Source organism: Phragmites australis, chromosome 9 (assembly GCF_958298935.1).
Source record: "Phragmites australis chromosome 9, lpPhrAust1.1, whole genome shotgun sequence".
Classification (NCBI taxonomy): Eukaryota; Viridiplantae; Streptophyta; class Magnoliopsida; order Poales; family Poaceae; genus Phragmites; species Phragmites australis.
The window spans coordinates 23,672,811-23,693,720 of record NC_084929.1 but is presented as its reverse complement, the minus strand read 5'-3'; the positions used below and the strand labels follow the sequence as shown (position 1 = coordinate 23,693,720).

The following is a 20,910-nucleotide window of genomic DNA, read 5'->3' as shown; positions in this document are numbered from 1 at the left end:
AGAGGTGACGGTAGTGGTGAGGGAGAGGTGGTGAAGGCGGCCGGGAAATGAGAAGAGAGGAAGATGATCGGGAGGGGACTCAAGGGAGCTGAGTGATCGAAGCTCTAGTGGGCTAATGGACTCACTGGATCGTAGTTAGATTGGATTTATTTTTCTTTTTTTTCTATTATTCTATAATTTTTGTGTAGTTTGTTTATCCATCTATTATACCTACATTCAAATATTTTTATATATGTTAATCATAAATTAATATGTTATTTTAAAAACACTAATATTATTTACTAATAAAAATATAAATAATATATTTTTAATATAATATTAATACAAATTAAACAAATCTCTAAATCTTATTTTTTAAAGTTTGTCAAATCAAACACTGGCATGGCAGCTATATCCCAGTAACACTGCTCACCACCGGCCGGAAAAAGCACCGCCGCCGCGGCTAGGGTTGAAAACGGAACGGGAAAATCCCGTCTCGTCCCGGTGCCGTATCCCGTATTTTCCCGTTCGTTTTCGTATTTTCGGATCTTATCCGAAAACGGGACGAAAATGGTATAGGTCTGGCGAAAACGGTATCGAAAACGGTTTGAGATATTTTCGTCTGTTTTGTTATTTTCCCGTATTTATGCGGGATATTCCCATTTTTCTCCCGTTTTTCTTTCGCGGGATAAGGCCTGAATGGCTGAATACCTCTTTAGTGCAACCCTAGCCCACTAAGGCCCATGTGCTGTTTTCATCCCTGCTCTACTGCTCAGTTCGGTCCGCCGTCCAGCCACCAGGACCAAGAGGCAAGAGCTCAGAGCTGAGCTCTGCTTCGCGCAGTCGCGCCCGCCGCCGCCCGCCAGGCCCTCCGCCGCGCCGCGCACTCCAGCAGCCGACAGTCGCCCGCCTGGAGCTCCGCTGCTCCGCACACTCCAGCCATCGCCCGCCGTCCGCCTGGAGCAAAGCGCAATCCAGTAGCCGGCCGCCGCCCGCCTGGAGCTCCGCCGACCGCCGCCCGCCTGGAGCTCCACTGACCGCCACTCCGTGCACACCAGCAGCTGGCCACCGGCAGCCTGGAGCTCCGCTGCTTCGCGCAATCCAGCAGCCGGCCGCCGCCCGCCAGCACCAGGCGCTATGTGCACTCTAGCCAGCACCCGACAGCCTCCACTCCTCCAAGCGCTATGCAGCTTCTGCGCGCCGACCGTCCGTTTCTACCTCTCTGGTGGAGCCGTGCCCCTGGAGTTCTGGCCCCTTCGACCTTCGCAGAAACGCAATCGCCATCGGTGGCTGGTGCTCCTGCTCCAATCTCCACGGCTCCACTCCTCCAGAGCAACAGTCGGCAGCCGGCAGCAGTCAACAGAGTTGCAGAGGCCCGAACTGCCCGAGTGCTGACTGCTGATGCCCTCCCGACCCCCTGCAGAATGCTACCAACTAGAGAAGTCCCATCTGGCTCGAGGCCACCAGAGACGTACCCGGGTTTGGGCCGCTTGCTCCTAGAGGCGCCGCCGCCGCCGCCTACAGTCGATGGCAAGACGGACAACTCTACTGCAGGTACCATCAATCCTAGCAATATATATCTGCAGAATTAGTTATATTGCTCGTGGATAGAAGATGACTTGTGACGAAGTGTTAGGAAGTGTTCAGTGTTACAAAGTGTTCTAGTCACTGTGATGAAAATGAAATGATGATTTTAAGAAGTGTTCATTCGAATTCAGCTCGGCATTGGTGTGAAATTTGCTGCACGCTTGTTAATTTTTTTCATGTAGTATTGGTGTCATATGAGGCCAAGCACATAGATTCACATTTTATATCATTCCCCATGACAATGATATAATGTCCTTTGTTTATTTGTTTGTGTTTTTATCCAAGAATCTGTTGTGTCATCAATTTGTTTTGAAATAAGGATTCTTGTAATATCCAGCACATGGGTAAGACATTGCTCATATTCTCTAGTTCAACTAGTAGAATTGTAAAAACCTTTTATTGATTCTTGTATTATTGATTCATGTCAGGACCAAAGAGAAAGGCAAATGAAGTTCAAAGTGTTAGTTCGAGTGTACATCTCGGTGTGTCAGCATCATCTTCAACACTTGCAGTTGAGAGGGTTTCTATTGGCACCGATGGCAGTGGCACACATACACAGGAGCAGGGTAATGATGTAGCTCCAAATCCTAATGTTGTTATTATTGATGATAGGCCAGAATCTCAGACAACTGCAAAGCGGCAGAAGAAGTGCACATCTGATGTTTGGCAGTACTTTACTAAGAAAACAGAGATAGTAGAGGTGGATGGGAAGAAGTATGAGCAGTGCTGGGGATATTGCAACTTTCCAAATTGCAAGACCAAATATAGGGCTGAGAGCTATCATGAAACATCCGAATTTCGGAATCATTTGAAGTCAGATCATAGTATAGTAAAAGGGCAGCAACAACTCAAAGTGGAAAAGGATCATGGAAAAGACATTACTGTTATTGAGCCTTATAGGTATGATCAGGAAGCTAGTCTTAAGAAATTGTATTTGGCAATAATCATGCATGAGTATCCTTTCAATATAGTTGAGCATGATTACTTTGTTGAGTTTATTAAATCATTGCGCCCTAACTTTCCAATCAAGTCTCGTGTCACTGTTAGAAAGGAAATTATGGACATATATTTGAAAGAAAAGGATAAACTGTATGCACAATTTAAAAATGTGCATTGCCGCTTTAGTGCAACCATGGACATGTGGACATCATGTCAAAACAAATCATACATGTGTGTCACCATTCATTGGACAGATGATAATTGGCATATTTAGAAGAGAATTGCGGGTTTCTTTCATGTAGAAGGACGACATACTGGTAAGAAGTTGGCACAGACCTTCTCTGAACTTATGATGAAGTGGTACATTGAGAAGAAATTGTTTGCATTAACTTTGGACAATGCTAGTGCAAATGAAGTGGCAGTTAATGACATAATTACTGATCTCAAGGATGTTCATGCTTCTTTAGTTTGTAATGGTATATTTTTTCATGTGAGATGTGCCTGTCACATACTCAATTTGGTTACTAGAGATGGTCTAAGTGTAATTTTAAAAACAATTGAGAAGATTAAAGCACTTGTACTAGCTGTAAAGAGCTCTCCGTTGCAGTGGGAGGAACTCATAAAGCGTGCCACTGAGTGTTGGTTGGATACAACGAAGGGTCTCTCACTTGATGTTTCAACTAGGTGGAATTCAACCTATCTGATGCTGAGGGATGCCTTGTACTGCAAGCCTGCTTTTGTGAGGCTTAAGTCCTCGGATAGCTGTAGGTATGAGAAAATTTCTCCATCTTCTGATGAATGGAATATGGCTATAACTATTTTTCAGTGCTTGATGAAATTCTATGATCTTACTGAACTTCTCTCTGGTACTTCATATCCAACTGCAAATATGTTTTATAAAGGTTTCTGTGAGATAAAAGAATTGCTTGATAAATGAAAAGTTAGTGGAAATTTCATTATTAGTGAAATGGCAATTGCTATGGATACAAAGGTTGAGAAATATTGGAACAAGTCTAGTGCTTCTCTTGCAGTGGCATGCTTTCTTGATCCTAGGTACAAGAAAAAGCTTGTAGAATTTTACATGAGAAAGTTCTATGGTGGTTTGTATCAAGTTCACCTTGAAAAGTTTGTTACTGTTGTAAAGAAGGTGTATCAATTTTACGCTAGTTCTGCACCTATAGCTTCAAAGGCAAAGAGTAATGTGAATGAACCTACAAACCTAGTAGATGAGCTCATGGGAAATAGAAATGATGAACTTGAAAGCTTCTTATATGATGATTGTAGCCCTGATAGAGATGGCCTAAGTGAGTTGGAGAAATACATGACAGAGCCACTTTTGAAGCAGAGCCAATTTGACATTTTAGCATATTGGAAGAATCATACAGAAAATTACCCTATTCTTTCACAAATTGTCCGTGATATGATGGCCATACAAGTGTCAACGGTTGCTTCAGAGTCTGCTTTTAGTGCTGGTGGCCGTGTCATTGATCCTTATCGCAACCGTCTTGATCCTGAGATGGTACAAGCATTAATTTCACCAAAGATTGGATAGCTGCAGCAAGAAAATGTGATAATTTAAATAGTTTGCCATTTACAATTGTGCAATAATTGGTTATTTTCTTTGACTGATGTATGTGTCTTTGTTTGATTTTTTAGATTCCAAGAATTTTCCTTCCATTGTGGATGATCTCGAGGTTCTAGAGACCATTTCTAATAAACTGATACATGAGATATTTAGCGTACTTATACTATCCTCTCATGGTACAAGGCTGGAGGTGCATAGAATCTCTTAGTCGTTTTGATGCATGGATGTCCGAAGCTGATCACACACCCTCTCTCTAGCTATGCTCTTTTTTTGTTGTTCTCTTAACTGTAAATATGCAATGCTATAACTCTATAATTTTAGGCCTTTAGCAATTAGCAAGTTATTTTTCTTCATGTACATCCTATCTAAAATGTCCTTTTTTCATGCATTGTAAAATTGCAGGAGAAAGAAGAAGAAATAGCAAGTGATCCAGATGTGATGAATGATTATGAGCAGCTGTAGGCCGAGAGTGATTGAAGAATATTTATGTTCGTGTTTTGTTGTCCTAATATTGTCATATGTTAACATCGAATGTTTATGTTTGTGTTTTGTTGTTCTATTATTGTCATATGTTGACGTCGTGATGAACTAGTGGTTCGATGTTATTATGTTAAGACTTTGTGTGGTTGTATGGATATTTGTACTATCGTTCACTTATGTATCTGTTTGATACTTATTGTTTGTGTGGTTAAATATATACATATCGTCGTTATGTTGTATCACATGTTATCTCATTAAGTATGGATGATGTATTTATTGTAGTCATGTTAAACTTATATATGTTGATATGTCTTGATGGTTTTGTGGGTTCCTGTTTTTGTTGTGTTCTTTAAATCCCGACCGATACCGGTATTTTCCCTATCGGATTAGTTCGTTTTTAATCATCCGATTATGTTCTGACCGTTTCCGTTCCAGTCTATTCCGTTTTCGTTTTCGTCCGACTGAGAAAATATGAAAGTGAAAACGATTAGAGGGTTTTTCTGATTATTTCCAACCGTTTTCATCCTTAGCCGCGGCCGCATCAAACCGGCTCTTTAGCCCAGGAAGAAGATCGAACCCGATCCTGAAGATTTTATTCGAATCTCGCCACTAGTAGTTTAATGACACTAGGTCTTCCACGGGTCACTATGGAACAGCACCAACACCCTTCAAATCCCACGCACAGGTGTCTACGCCATGCAGGGCTCTCTGCACGAGGGCTCGCTGCCGTAGTAGATGCCACGCCCCTCTACCCGATCGGAGCCGCGCACATGCTTGCCGATCGCACGCGATTCGCGTTGCCCTATAATAATCGCCGGAAGAGCGTCTCCGTCTCCTCCGCGCAGCACGACTGAAGCAAGTGTACCTACCACCACTAGTATACCAGAGCGAACGCCACCGATCGACTTCGCCATGGGCGCCACCGGGGCGACGCGCTCCTCGCCGCTGCTGCTCGTCGTCCTCCTCGCCTCTGCTGCGCTCGGCTCGGCCAAGGAGGCCGACGTGCGGCTTGTGCTCCCTTCGGCCTCGGCCTCGTCGTCTCACTCGCACCACCCGTGCCTTGACAACCCGCCGGACATGACGGCCACGGGCGGCGAGGCGGGCGACGTCGTCCGCCACTTCCACGGCCTCGAGGCGTACGTCACCGGCTCCGGACACGACGCCTCCCGCGCCGTCATCCTCGGCTCCGACTACTACGGTCAGTGCGCGCTCACTGCTCTCTCGGCATGCGTAGGCGTAACTAGACTGCTAGAGTCGTCTCACCGCGTAGCTTGCGTGCATCATCCGGTTAATAAGCGTCGTCGAGAAACGATTCGCTTCTTACTGCTGACATGGGATGTCCGTTCCTTGCAGGGTTTCAAGCACCCAAACTGAGGTACGCACGTACAACTGAACCGCTTGACTATTTGACTGCCTGAAATAACAATGCTCCGCTTTAACAAAATGCAATATTTGTGGAGGGTGGCTGATTGAATTACCTCTTGTGTGGTGTGATAAAAAAATCCTTCAGCTTTCTAGTCAGGATTACTTGTTATATAAAATAAATAAATAAAAATAAAAAACTGAACATGTGGAGCGAGGATGCAGATCACAGATCCATGTGTTCCGATAGGAAACGGATTTAAACACAACCACTGCTTTAAGGCTCATAGATCGACGGCATGGCCATTGATTCATGATGAACTGCACATCTCTCTGAGCAATCTAGGGACAACAGGAGATGTTGCGCAATGGCTGGCTCATGGGACATCCTATTATGTCCAGTTTTAGCTTGTGCCGGCACGCCGATAAGAACATGCATGGACAAGCAAAATAAGCAGATACATGGATTTCAGATTTGTTTTCTTATGCTGCAGTTACAAATACAGCATGGTTACAGTCAATTGCTGCATTTCAGAATGCGGACATTGTGCAGATGATGTGCGAATAAGGATTTCCAATGCCGTTGAGTTTGAGTTCCATGTATTCTTGATTTCCCATTCTGTGAGTTGAAGCTGACAACAGTTCTATGTATCATGTGTGTAACAAAGGAAAATAGCAGATCAAGTTGCAGATCTTGGATACTTCGTTGTGGTTCCTGATCTGTTGCATGGCGATCCTTACAAGGATGGGGTCTCATTTGCAGAATGGCTCAAAACACACTCCCCGGTTCGTTCCTTCAATCACTGATGAAATTCAATTCATTGTTCCAACGCAATCCCTAACTTTCTTCATGCTGCACTCATATTTGTCATTCCTCGCCTTCGCAGGTCGATGCAGCGGAAAAAGTTAAGCCACTCATTGCTGCTCTGAAGACGAAAGGGAAGATGGTTGGCGTAGCCGGTTATTGCTGGGGTGGTGAGTTGAACTATATGACATGGTTTCCAGGAAAAAACGCATCCAGTGTTCAGTATTTGACTTCAAACATATGACATGGTCTCATTCTCAACAGCTAAGGTGGCCGTGGAATTAGCAAAAACTGCTGAAATCCAAGCGGTTGTCATTTCACATCCTGCGCTAGTGACCGTTGATGACATGAAGGGTACGCTTTCACTTATCAAGCGTTGTTCGGACGCGATGCACCGCGACTTCTGAATCCTTTTCTCTAAATTAAGCTTTATCTGATGCTCAGAGATCAAATGCCCCATCGAGGTTCTCGGAGGTGAATATGATACCCTTTCTCCACCAAAGCTAGTACACCAGTTCGAGCGTGCCTTGGAGCAAAACGAAGGGGTAAGTTTGTACTGATATATTTTTTAGAACGTGCCATTCACATTTTTAATTAAGACAAGTTGTACTGATGCTTCTTGCTAAAAAATTATATTTTATCAGAGAAGATCATGTGTGACGCATCTCCATTCCAGAGCTTCTGTATTGATACTCTAATGCTCTAATATTTATAATAGAACACTCTTATCTGATAACATCAGAACATGAAACATGGCGACAGCTTCAGTCTAACCGCAGATTTCGATTTCATATATGATTTAACTTTGATCTTGCATTTTTTATATATTACTTAGCATTTGTTTTTTTGAAGAAGCTATTACTTAGCAATCAACTCCTGATGAACACCCAATGTGAAATTTACTTTATGATTGCAGATTGATCACTTCGTGAAGATCTTCCCGAGGGTACCCCATGGTTTCGCTTGCAGATACAATTCCAGCGACCCTTTCGCCGTGGAAACCGCGGAAGAAGCCCGCGTGGACATGATCAGCTGGTTCAACAGGCAGCTGAAGCGCCGAGACTGAGCGCTTCAGCAGCAGGGATCTAGGAACACGTCTCAAGTTGCATCAGCTGAATAAGTAGCCTTGCCTCCCTGGCGTCACGTATTAGGAAGTAGGAACACTGGCTGATCCTGAATAAATTGATGTGGCACTGTTGTAAGCTCAATGGGCACTTTTGTTGTCCTAGAGGATACTAGAAGCTAATTTGAGACGTGGAATTATTTTGGTTGAAGTCTCTGCCGATGTTTGGTCATCTCTACTTTCCAGCAAAATGTTCACGCTTGCAGCAAAATCTGATGGATTTCGAATCGGGTAGGTACAGCCGTACGGATCTGAATGTGAAAAAAATATATATATATTCCGTTGCCGGGACTCGAACCCGGGTCTCTCGGGTGAGAGCCGAGTATCCTAACCAGCTAGACTACAACGGATCGCGATGAGTAGGGAAATATAAATTATTTAATCCATTGCCTCGCAAGGAACTTTGTAAAAAAATATTTGTTTTTTTTAGCCAGGAAAAAATCTTTGGTTTGTTAAAATGATTATTATGCCACATTTGAATTTCAATGCCAGAAGGCAACAATCAAATTCGGCCCACTACATTATAAGATGTCCGGATTGGTTTCACTGAAATTATTCCATATATCATGTTCAGAATACGGAATGCAGCTGCAAACAAGGCCCAAGCTCCATCAAATCGATTGCAACCTCATCATCAATCCTATTCTTTGCCCTCTCAAAAAACAAAACGATTCTTTGCAGGGACTACATCATCTTATAGCATTGCCAATTCCATACACACGAGCAAGGAGTAACCAATCAAGCAAAGCAATCACCAGAACACGATCGGCCGAAGCTTCCAGCGGTCTCATTTTTTCTGCTGGTGTGCGTGGATAATGTATTGGATATTTGGATTGCAGCTTCCCGGCCGACGAATCTGCGTTGTAGTTGCAGTTGCTCCCCTGCAGGGAGATCCCTCCCTTGCACAGAGCAAAAGCAACGGACCCCAACTCCAACTCCAAGCGGCAGCAAGGAATGGGCACTTGGCTTCCTTGCAAAGCAAAATGCACGAACATCTGCCTTTCACCCAGCAAAATCTGATGGATTTAGAATCGGGTAGGTACAGCCGTACGGGTAGAGCTTACTATCTTTAGCAGTGGGGCTATCTTTAGCAGTGGGGCTACAGAAATAAAGACTAATTAGCCAAACTGAAAGTGATAAGAAAATATTCTGTTTCCGGGATTCGAACCCGGGGGGGTCTCTCGGGTGAGAGCCCAGTACCCCAACCAGCTAGAATGCAACTGATTGTGCTGAAGAAGTAATGTACACATCTTTAGTCTACTGGTACTTCAAGAAACATTGTTATAATCATTTGCTTCTTCAAATTATCATTAGGCCACATTCAGATTTCAATGCCAGTAGGCAAGAATCAAATTAGGCACACTACATTATAAGATGTCCTGATGGGTTCCACTCAAATTATTCCATATACTTCCTCCCATGTGCATATCTTTGACCACTATTTTCTCTTAGGTTGTGTTTGTAAAATCTAATAAATTTATTATATTATAAAAGTATTTTTAAACACAAATCTACATATATTATGTTAATATTCTAAATAACTATTTTAAAGCTATTTTAGCAAAAGTTTTAAAAGTTTAGCCGAATCTTATCCAAAAAAGTGGCGGAGACACCAATATATTGAGCTATGGCGAAGCGCTCGCCATAGCTAGATTTTTCCAGCCCATGTGGCCTTGACTCTTGAGGCCATGTGGCCTTGACTCTTGAGGCCTTACGAGTTACGCCTATGTGTCTGCCTACCAGCTCAACTGACAAGATCACACGGCATAGGCCATAGGCCATAGGCGTCAGGCAACGATTCAACTCCACAAACTGCACCCTTGAGGCCTGGATCATCCAATCTCTTGCCTCACGCGGGGAGTCACGAACGGCACAATAGGACCTAGGGTGGCACCAACGCCTGCAGATGGCTCGGTTGTGATGACATCGGTTGAAAGGGCCTTCTAAGCAAAGAAGATTATTAAGATCGAATTACGCGCCAAGATGTCCGATGCTTGGTGTAATGACATGATAGTATGTTACGTCAATCGATGGATGTTTAAAGCACTTGAAAAGAAAGGTAGGAGAATACCATTGCCTATGTCTCCTGACGCAATTAAAGCTTCATTATTGGTATGTGTTTTTGTCTTTACTTGCATATTATATGCTTTCTATCCTAAATATGACACTACTAAATACTAATTTATCTATGGTCTTTGGTCTATGTTTGGCATGTCATTTCTATGTTTAACAAGTTAATATGTTCGATAAATCGGTGATTGATAGTTGTGTAATCTTCGTTTAGTGAGGTATTTTTCAATGTCCTATTTTTTTTTTTATCATGTTTGCATGTGGATTATACTTGGTGATTCTATTTAGTGTTATATAATTTTATTACTGTGTTGATTGCTTTGATTTTGGATCATATATTATTGTCTATGCTATCTACTCTGCCATACCTCAAATTTAATCTTGTCTTCGCCACTGGCACAAAACAACATATTTTTATGACCGAAGTGGCGGAAAACAATATATTTTTATGACGGAAGGGGGTATCATGTTTAGAATACCGCCCCAACTGATGCCATATGTAGTTTTTCCCCCCGGCTGTTTTTCGTTTTTTTGGAGCTTATCCGAAATCGATTTGAATTTGTGAAGAGACTGACACCATCCAAACACACCAATGGATTCAAGGATAAACTCTGGGATAATCTCATATATCACCACAGGGTTTTAGCGTTCAAAAGGTTTGGAGGAGGAGGAAGATCAGAGGGGTTAGGAGTACAGGAGTTCAATCATCAGAGTCTGCCCCTCCCACGCAACCTCGCCCCCCTTACATACACCTCTCTCCCCCACCTGGGCCTTGACCCATTACATAGCCCACATGGTACTCCGATATAGCTTGTTGGCCTATCGTCGTTTGGTCCCAGCCTGTTGGGCCTTGAACTCATTCCCCTTCGAAGCTCCCTTCCCTCACTCACCACTTGCTGGCGCCGGGGACTTAGCCTTGCTCCTGACATTCCTCCTCTCCTTTAGAGTCTGCTTGTCCCCAAGCTAGAGCAGCCGGGAAGCGATGACAAAGCTTGGAAAGACTCTCCCATGTCGCAAAAGAAGATGGACGACCTGTCCACTTAATTAGAACTTATTTTGCTAAAAGGTAGTACAAGACGATAGCTTGAGAAGTCTTAGCCATCATCCTTAAGGGTCTCCAGGTCTACAAGACGGACCCAATGGAGCCATCCAAGACCATTCAGATTGGTTCTAACCTGGATCCCTAATAGGAACTCTCATCACCTTCCTCCAGGCAAACTCTGACATGTTCGTTGAGCAACCCTCAAACATGTCCAGGTTCACCAGGGAGGTGGTTGAGCACAAACTAGCTATCCGACCCAACACAAAGACTGTCAAGCAGAAACTCTAATGGTTCGCGCCTAGCCGGAAAGGAGCCATTAAAGAGAAAATCAAAAGGCTCACCAAGGCGGGGTTTAGTAAAGAGGTGGATCATCCTGAGTGGCTCGCAAACCGTGTCATAGTCAAAAAATCAAATGGCAAATGGTGAATATGTGTTAACTTCATCGATATCAACAAATCCTGCCCTAAGGATGCTTTTCCTCTACCACGAATAGATAAGATAGTTGACTCCACCTCTAGCTGTGACTATCTAAGCCTTCTCAATGCCTACTCTGACTATCACTAGATTAGCATGCATCTAAAGGATGAGGAGAAGACCTCCTTTATCACCCCGTTTGGAGTCTATTTCTATGTTAAGATGCCCTTTAGATTGAAGGATATCGGTACCACATACCAATGGGGAATGCAGATAACACTCCATGATCAGATCGATCAGAATGCAAGGGCCTACATTGATGATCTCATCGTCAAAATCAAAAAAAGGAAGATCTTATCTTTGACCTACAAAAACGTTCAAACACCTACGCAAGAATCGAGTCATGCTAAACCTGGAGAAGTACGTGTTTAGGGTCAACACAGGGAAACTACTTGGTTACCTGGTGTCCAACCGAGTAATCGAAGTCAATCCCAAGAAGATCAAAGCTATTGAAGAGATGCAACCTCCCATATCAATGCGAGAAGTTCAAAGACTAACCGGGTGCATGGTAGCTCTTAGTGTTCTATTTCCTAGCTCGGAGATTGAGGATTTCCCTTCTTCAAGCTACTAAAACAACATGAAAAGTTTTAATGGTCAAGAGAGGCAGATGAGGCATTCAAAAATTTAAATAGGTACCTTTATCCCCCCTGTGCTAATCGCTCCTAATCCTAATGAAGATCTACTCTTATACATTGTGGCCGAACAATGTGTTGTAAGTGGGGTATTAGTGGTGGAAAGAGAAGCGCAAGACAAACGAGAGAAAAGCTAGTGGCTGGTGTACTACATTAGTGAAGTGCTCCATGGTCCTAAAGAACGCTATCCGTAGAAGCTACTTTATGTTGTACTAATGGCTTCTCGCAAATTGCGACATTACTTCTAGGATCACAAGATTACCGTACCATCAATATTCTCACTCGGTGAGATCCTACACAACAGAGATACAATCAACTGAATCGCTAAGTGGTCTGTTAAACTCAGAAAAATCAACGTCCATTTTGTGCCTCGAACAACAATCAAGTCATAAGTACTCACTGACTTAATGGCCGAATGGACAAAACCCGATCAACCCCCGGATGACCGTGGCAACTTATCAAATGTATGGATTCTATTCTTCGATGGATTACTCATGTTTCAAGGAGTGAGGCTAGGATTATACCGATCTCTCCAATGGGAGAAAGCCTACAATACACTTTGCAGATCAATTTTCCGTCCATGAATAACATAGCTGAATATGAGGGTCAGTTTGTTGGACTTCGAGTAGCTTCTGCTCTTGGCATCCACCACCTACTTGTGAAAGGGTATTCACAGTTGGTGGTGAAGCAAGTTAGTAAGGAGTATCAAATCTCGGATAAGACCATGACAGACTACCTCACGGTGGTTAGGAAGTTGGAAAAGAAATTCATCAAACTCTAGATCAACTATATCCCAAGGAAGGACAACTGCATTGCCAATAGTTTTGCCTGCCTAGCATCCTCATGATCTCTAGGACAACCCAGGATTTTCATATAGAAATTCTTGAAGCCGTTTGTGAAATCATTAGAGGACACAACCAAATGAGTGGTGGTCTATGAGACCTATAACCAGCTCGAGGTGTCGCCAGGGACTGATGCCCCAAAAGGAGTCGTGAGGGAACTCGCGGCTCAGCTGAAAAGAAAAGTTTTATGGATGGATCCAATCTGCAAGTACCTTCAAGATCGAGTTGTGCATGAGGACGATGCACTAATTGAGCAAATTTCCCTTTGATCCAAGATGTATAATTTAGTGGACCACGTTCTCTATCAAAGAGGAACTCACGAAGTACTCATGAAATGCATCTCTCAAAAGCAAGGTAGAGAACTACTAGAGGAAATCCATGGAGGGGTGTGTGGAGCTCACACTTCCTTCTGAACCCTGGTCGGAATGGCATTCAAACAAGGTTTCTATTGGCCTACAACTCTCCATGATGTGTGCGAGTTAGTAAAAAAGTGTACGAGCTACCAATTTCATAGCAGACGAATACATCAACTCGCTCAGACCCTACAGACGATCCCCTTGCATGGCCATTTACAACTTAGGGGTTGGATATTCTGGAGCCCTTCGCGGTAGCACCCATGGGCTTCAAGTTTCTATTCATCATAATTGATACCTTCACCAAGTGTATTGAAGCTGAGCTAGTCAAAAAAATCACTTCGGCGGCCACTAAGAAATTCATCATGAAAAGCATCACAACAAGGTTCGGCGTTTCAAGTAGGATCATCACCGATAATGACACTCAGTTCTCTAGTGCGGCACTCATTGATTACTATGAAGAACAAGGCACTACAGTTTACTCTACATCCGTGGCACATCCACAAAGTAATGGACAGGTCGAGCAAGCAAACAGTCTAGTACTTCAAAGAATCAAGACACACGTCTTTAACTGCTTATCTGCCTATTCTAGATCCTGGACTTTCGAGTTTCCTAACGTACTTAGGGCACTTCGAATGATATCCAGCAGGGCAAAGAGTGAAACGCCTTTCTTTCTACTCTATGGGGCCGAAGCAATGTTGTCCTATGAACTAAAGATTAAATCTCCCCAAGTCGATCTGCACGCTGACAATGATGAAATCCCAAGAAGACAGGATGACCTCAATGTTCTCAAAGAAAACAGGATACAAATGTCGATAAGATCAGCGTGGTACTAGCAAGCTCTTCAGCATTACAATGTTCAAAACATCTGCAAAAGATCTTTTGAACCTGGAGATCTGGTCCTACACTCGTACAAAGCTAGAAAAATAGCAACAAACTATCTCCGAGGTGGGAAGGTCCCTATAGAGTTGTTGAATCCAACCTACCAGGGTTGCATAGGTTAGTTATGGAGGATGGTCAAGTCCTTAAAAATCTTGGAATATCGACCAACTTCGCAAGTTATATATGTAAGTATTAGGATATATTTTATACTAATTGTCATATTATCAATATATGTCTTTTATCTATTTTGAGCCAATGCCTTAAGAAAAACTGAGAGAAACCGTTGTTCAGGAACTTACGTCGATACACGCACTAGGGATTATAAGACTGCCCATCTGGGGATCCTTCCCTGTTAACTTTTGTACATTAGGAGTACAAAAGTTATCGTGTGCATCATATTTCTGACGAGAAGGAAAGAAATATCTTTAGGAACTGTAGAAATCCTTATCATGTCCCTAAGTGTCTGAGAGCTAAGACGTTTTTCACTCAAAATCTAACCTAAGGTGATCGTGATGAACATTCTAATAAGAAACCATGAAAGGCCCCTAAGTTACATGGAAAAAATAAAGGACAAACACTTGCTTGAACTTAGCTTGCATTCTTGAGAAGATTCACAGTCATACACAGGCATTGCAGTAGAAATAGGAACATTTCATTTAACAAGATTTTGAGCTTCTTTACAGATAAGCTAAGGGAAAGAGGATTATAAGAAGTCTTAAAAGATCTACTCGATGAAGAGGAAGGAGAGATTTCCTTGACTCTCTCCAACCATCGATGTCGATAGAGAGGATGGGGTCATTGATACTCTGGCCCCCCGTTGAACTCACCGGTGTAGCTACCTGGTCATTGACATCTCCGATGATAATGGGTTTGGGAGAGGCATTAGCTCCCTGTCATCATTCTTGATGTTTCTGGTCTAGCTACTCCCTTCGGCCACCCTCACCATAATAACACTAGGACGAAGAGGATGATGCAGCTGGCGTCTTGCCGTATTTAACAAAGACGCTGCTGAACGCCGCCCTTTTCTCTATTCGCCACCTCTTCGCCCTCTATTTCTGTCTCCAAGAGGTCCCAGTCCACCTCATCTTGGACTGGAGATGTTGGGGGCTTGCCGTCTTTAACAAGGACATTGTGAGTCATTGCCTTCTCTTCAGCCTCCTCGTCAGAGGAGACGTTGATACCTCCACCACCAAACCAGATTTGATGGGAGAAGATGACGTGGTAAGGGGTGAGTACTCTAGGGAAAATGAGGAATAATCAGGAGAAGAAGGTGTGTATTCAGGCGAAAGAGGAGGTTCCATAATCGGATTCAGGTTTGATGTAGCCGAGCTCTGGAACCTGGAGGATTATATAGGCCAACGTGTCATGTGTCGTTTCATGTCCCAAACATATCCAGCATCCACATTATGAGCCACGGATGCCCAAGCGATGCGCGGTCATCGAGGCTACGTCTTTTCATCTGGCTTGCATAAACAAAGAGGTTGTCACAGGCACAACCATTTATCCGCTGGACTTTTCAGTGCACGGGGTATGATCCAAAAGACGGTAGAAAAACTCTTCCATGCTTGTGACAAAGAATCTCTTCACCACTACGCAGAATTTCTGCTACGATAGTTCAACTTTTGAGCCTAGCCAGCAGTGAGTCTTATGTCCATCGTACCTTTGTAAGGATGGGATGATATTTACGGGCCAATTAGAAAATCTACCAGGATGGAACACCTTCTCAAGGACTCACTTGAGAACTCGAAGGCGTTCGTAATCCCGAGTAGGTGATCTGAGAACTCGAAGAACCCGGTTAGATGCTTCACCCTAATCGGGGACCCGAGTATGACTCGATGACATGGTCGAACAAAAAGCTTATCTTTGCAAGCCATGTACTTGATCCGTTAAAGTCTCATTTCATGCACTGATGGGGGTTTGACGATGAATACTAGATAATTATCATATTTGAGAACCCCATGGTTTCCCGCAATTCTCAGGGCATATCTCTATTATAGGAAGGGGATCCCTAGATGAAAGGAAACTACCTATAAGTACCTGAGGTATCCCGTAAACAGGAAGGTTTATCTCTAAGAATGGGAAGGAAGACTTTAAGGGATGTACAACACCCCCATATATATACGGAGTCTAGGGCCTCTGCAGAAGACAAGAGTCATTAGAAGTCAAAGAAGTTGATCAAATCTTTCGAGCCACAAGACACCCATGGCCTAGCAAGGAAGTTGTCGACTGGGTTTAGACATATCTAGGCTAGATACATACCCTCTTATAACAGACTCAGATCAATACCAGATAAACATGACATATGGTTATTATCCTCAAGAATGCCTGAACCTGTATAAAAAACTACGTGTGTTCTCCTATGATTTGTCTACTTGAAACATCATCTTCAACAAATTTGTTAAATCGGTGATTCAAAAATCATTGACAATGCTAGATCAATATCAACACAGACAAATAAGTCCACCATACCAAAGTGTCGAGTTTCATGCCCATACAAAGACTCAAATGGAGACGATCCAAGGTAGAATTGTAAGCTGTATTATACCAAAATTCAGTCAGAGTGAGCCTAGAGTGCCATTTAGTGTGGGCATAATGCACAAAGCACCGAAGATACGCTTCCAAACATTGGTTGATTCGCTTCGTTTGACCATCCATCTGTGGATGGTAAGCGGAACTCATGGTCAATTGTGTTCTAGTCAATCAAAATAGTTCTTTCCACATATTACTTGTGAATATATGATCACAATCTTAAATCAAGGATTGTGGGAGACCATGCAGTTTGTATATATTGTTGAGATAAGCCTGTACTACTTGCCATGCTGTAAAAGGATGGGCCAGTGGGATAAAATGAGCATACCATGTTAATTTGTCTACCACCACCATAATGCAATTATATCCAACAAATCTAGTTAGCCCTTCAATAAAGTCCAGAGAGACTAGCCAAGCATGATCGGAATTGATAATGGTTGGTGAAGGCCTGGGTACTTAACATGCTCCAGTTTGGCTTGCTGACAAACCGAGCAAGCACCCACAAACTTTTGTATGCCTTTCTTCAGCCCTGGCCAAGAAAACAATTTCCTAACCCTTTTGTAAGTTGCCTGAATTCCCAAGTGCCCACTGATAGCACTAGCATGAAGTGCTTGGAGAATTGTTTGTTGCATTGTCGTGTTACGCCCCACCCAAATACGCCCCTTATATGGAATGACTCCTTGTTGCAGAGTGAAGTTGGGCTTTGTAGATGCATTCAGACTGAGCTGAGCTAACAACTGTTGAGTAAGCTGATCCTCATAGTAACCCTTGACGATATCTGAAATCCACAGTGGTACACAAGATTAAATTGCAGCAAGTTTTCAGCACTATCTGAGGGTATAACACGTGATAAAGTATCGGCCACTGAATTTTCGCAACCCTTCTTATACATGATCTTATATTGTAGCCCTTGTAGGTTAGTTAATGCTAGGGATGAAAGCGGTACAGATAATTCTCGAATTCGATCCGATCTAAATCCGATTTTTAAGGACATGGGAAGGAGTTTTAGGTATCTAGATGGATTTGGATTATCTGAATCCGAGTGTGTGAGGATGTGGGTTAGGATTTGGAAATGGCAAAATCCGATGGATATGGATTGTCTAAAAATTTAAAACTGATTATCCGAGAGTTAAAATCGAATTATCCGAATTTTGGACCAAACCGGCCCAACATGCCATGTCACCGGGCCTGCTCAGCTAGCTAACGCACATGCCCAATTTAGCCGACGCTCCCCAAGGCCAGCGCTGCAACTGCACTGTCGCTAGATCATAGGACCAATTCATCAGGATCACATGGCACATGCCCAATTTATCGCTGCATCAAGAGCCTGGCCAATTTATCAAGAACAAGGCCCAATTTGACGAAATCGGTGTGGCTAGCGCAGCCTCGCCGAAGCCAAAGTTGGTGTCGCCCTGGAATGAGGCCCAATTTATTGCTGCAAGTATGCAACTGCGCTGTCGCTTTGATCATCCAGTCGCTTTGATCGTCACAACCTAAAGTAGTAACATGCAACTACGAAACCCTAGCGGCTAGCGCTGGAACTGGCCGCCGTCCTACTCACCCTATTGCCATCCTTCTCCATCTGGAGTTCTGGACGCATCGATCCTATTGGCTATTGGCTTGAGCTAACACGCAACATCTTCTGGAGTTCTGGATTGCATATGTGATTTGTGTGTGCATGTGAAGATTGGAATAGGATGTGTATGTGCATGTGCATGGGCATATGAGTGAGTTCAAGTAATGTGTAAAGAAGAACCCCTAGAGTTCTGGATTGCATGTTTTTTTGCCATGCCAATTAATGTATGCCTTACTATAAGTGTTGTTGCCTAATATTAAATGTTTTTTTATTGTTCCATAGGAAACACCTGAAAATGACATCTAAGCGAGATACAAGTGCAGCAAAAGGAAGCGAAACTGTGGCTACATCACCCCCAGCTTTAGGTCAAGGGCTTACGACCATGGGCAGTGGCCCTCAAGTTGAAGCTACTAATGTTGCTGTTGTTATTGATCTTGAGGCTATCAATGCAAGAGAGAGACAAAATGGGACAACAAATGAGCCTTAAGGAAAGAGACAGAAGAAGACCACATCACCAGCCTGGGATCACTTCAGTAAGTATGACAAGTTAGTTGATGATGGTGGCAAGATCGTTAAAGAAGAATGGGCTAAATGCAATTACTGCTCCTATGAAGCTAAGAGTAATAGCACAAATGGTACATCGGTGTTTTTGAACAACACTAGGAAAATACATAGGGAGATACAAGGCCAACAACTGCTCAAACTAGAGAAGAATAATTCTGGTATCATCACTGCTTTTGAACCTTATAAGTATGATCCAGAGGTCTCTTTGAGAAAACTTTATTTGGCAATAATTATGCATGAGTACCCCTTAAAGATTGTTGAGCATGAATGTTTCGTTGAATTTCTCAAATCCTCGCGTCCAAGTTTTCCCATCAAGAGTCACATCACTGTTACGAAGGATATAATGGGCATATTTCTAGAAGAAAAGAAAAGGCTATACGAGTATTTCAAAACAGTTAATTACCGCTTTAGCACAACAATGGACATGTGGACATAAAACCAAAACAAGGGTATATGTGTGTCACTATTCATTGGGTTGACAAAAATTGAAATATACAGAAAAGGATTGTCAATTTCATGCATGTAGAAGGGTGGTATACTGGTGCTAACTTGTCTCAAGCATTTAATGGAAGCATATTCAAATGGCTTATAAAAAAGAAAATGTTCTCTCTTACTTTGGACAATGCAGCTGCAAATGAAGTTGCTGACAAGGATGTCAATATATTCAAGAAGAAGTCACCCCTAGTTTGTGATGGTTTGTTCTTTCATGTGAGATGTGCAAATCACATACTTAACCTGGTTGCTAGAGATGGTTTGCAACAATTTGGAGATGCAATTTGGGGTATTCGAACATTTCTAATGACTGTGAAGTGCTCTCCCCCGCAGTGGGAGGATTTCATGAAATATGCGGTGCAGTGTGATTTGATACAACTAGGGGCCTTTCACTGGATGTTCAAACAAGGTGGAATTCAACCTACCACCTGTTGAGGGATGCCTATATTACAGAAGTGCTTTTGAGGGGCTTTATGAAACTGACAAAAAAAAGTATGCACAGGTAAATCCATCGGTTGAAGATTGGGATAAGGCACAAACACTTTGCAAATGCTTGAGAAAGTTTAATGATATAACTGAGCTATTGTCAGGTACATCATATCCAACAGCAAATCTATTTTACAAAAGCTTTTGCGAGATAAAGGCTTTAATTTCTGAGTGGTGTAGTAGTGCAGATGACACTATAAAAAATATGGCAAACTCTATGAAAACTAAGTTTGAAAAGTACTAGAAGAAGTCAAATATTTCCCTTGCCGTGGCTTCCTTTCTTGACCCTAGGTATTAGAAAAGGGCAATAGTGTTTTATATGAGAAAGATATATGGTCCAATACTGTTGTATCATGGTAAAGTAGAAGAGTTCACCGTTGTTGCCAAACACATGGTAAAGTAGAAGAGTTCACCGTTGTTGCCAAACAAATGTATCAAGCATATGCTTCTTCTTTTTCAAAGAGTGCCACTGGACCTAACTCTAGTGCCAATGCGGAACCAAAGAGAAGTGATTTGATGGAAGATGATGATTTTCAAAACTTCTTATATGACACACATGGGGGGTCTGATGAATGTGAGATAAGTGACTTGGTTAAGTACATGGTAGAACCACCAATAAGGGTTCCTAAAGCTGCTTCTGATAAATTTTATATCTTATCATGGTGGAAAACTCATCAAGAAGTATATCCTATTCTATCTCTACTTGTCGTGATGTCTTGGCAGTCCAAGTGTCTACAGTTGCTTCGGAATTTGCTTTTAGTGCTGGAGGTCATGTTGTTGATCCATTCCGCAGTCGTCTCAAACTCGAGATGTTGGAAGTATTGGTCTGTACCAAATATTGGGTGGCAGCATCTAGAAAAGGTAATCATCTATGTTGTTTCACATTCTATAGTATAGTTATAAAAACGATTGTTGGTTGTTCAATAATATATAATTCTTTACAATTTTCAGATTCTAATAAAGGGGTTGCATCTGTGCTCACTGATCTGGAGGTTGTAGAGACCCTTATTTCTAATTTGACACTTGAGGATCTTGAGGAACGGGTATGCCATTCTTACTCATTTGTGGATGGATGTAGAAATATGTTTGCTGGCTATTTTCATAAAAT

General features: G+C 42.7%; 1 protein-coding gene and 1 non-coding gene across 2 annotated transcripts; one reads left to right on the top strand and one right to left on the bottom strand.

Moving 5' to 3' along the window:
• Positions 1 to 5,400: 5,400 nt before the first annotated feature.
• LOC133929786 (endo-1,3;1,4-beta-D-glucanase-like) lies at positions 5,401 to 8,006 on the top strand. The gene is made up of 7 exons (XM_062376558.1): positions 5,401 to 5,768; positions 5,924 to 5,945; positions 6,601 to 6,718; positions 6,820 to 6,907; positions 7,002 to 7,091; positions 7,182 to 7,282; positions 7,654 to 8,006. The coding sequence occupies exons 1-7, from the start codon at positions 5,483 to 5,485 to the stop codon at positions 7,801 to 7,803; spliced, it is 855 nt and encodes a 284-aa protein (XP_062232542.1). The 5' UTR covers positions 5,401 to 5,482; the 3' UTR covers positions 7,804 to 8,006.
• Positions 8,007 to 8,137: 131 nt separating this feature from the next.
• On the bottom strand, positions 8,138 to 8,210 carry TRNAE-CUC (transfer RNA glutamic acid (anticodon CUC)). The gene has a single exon. It is a non-coding gene; the product is annotated as a tRNA-Glu (tRNA).
• Positions 8,211 to 20,910: the final 12,700 nt, after the last annotated feature.

Bases quoted from the DNA above. Each gene is read 5' to 3' on its own strand.
- LOC133929786 (XM_062376558.1), top strand. From the start codon at position 5,483: ATGGGCGCCACCGGGGCGACGCGCTCCTCGCCGCTGCTGCTCGTCGTC. The intron at 5,769-5,923 runs GTCAGTGCGCGC...CGTTCCTTGCAG, and splicing joins CCTCGGCTCCGACTACTACG to GGTTTCAAGCACCCAAACTG. The intron at 7,283-7,653 runs GTAAGTTTGTAC...TTATGATTGCAG, and splicing joins CCTTGGAGCAAAACGAAGGG to ATTGATCACTTCGTGAAGAT.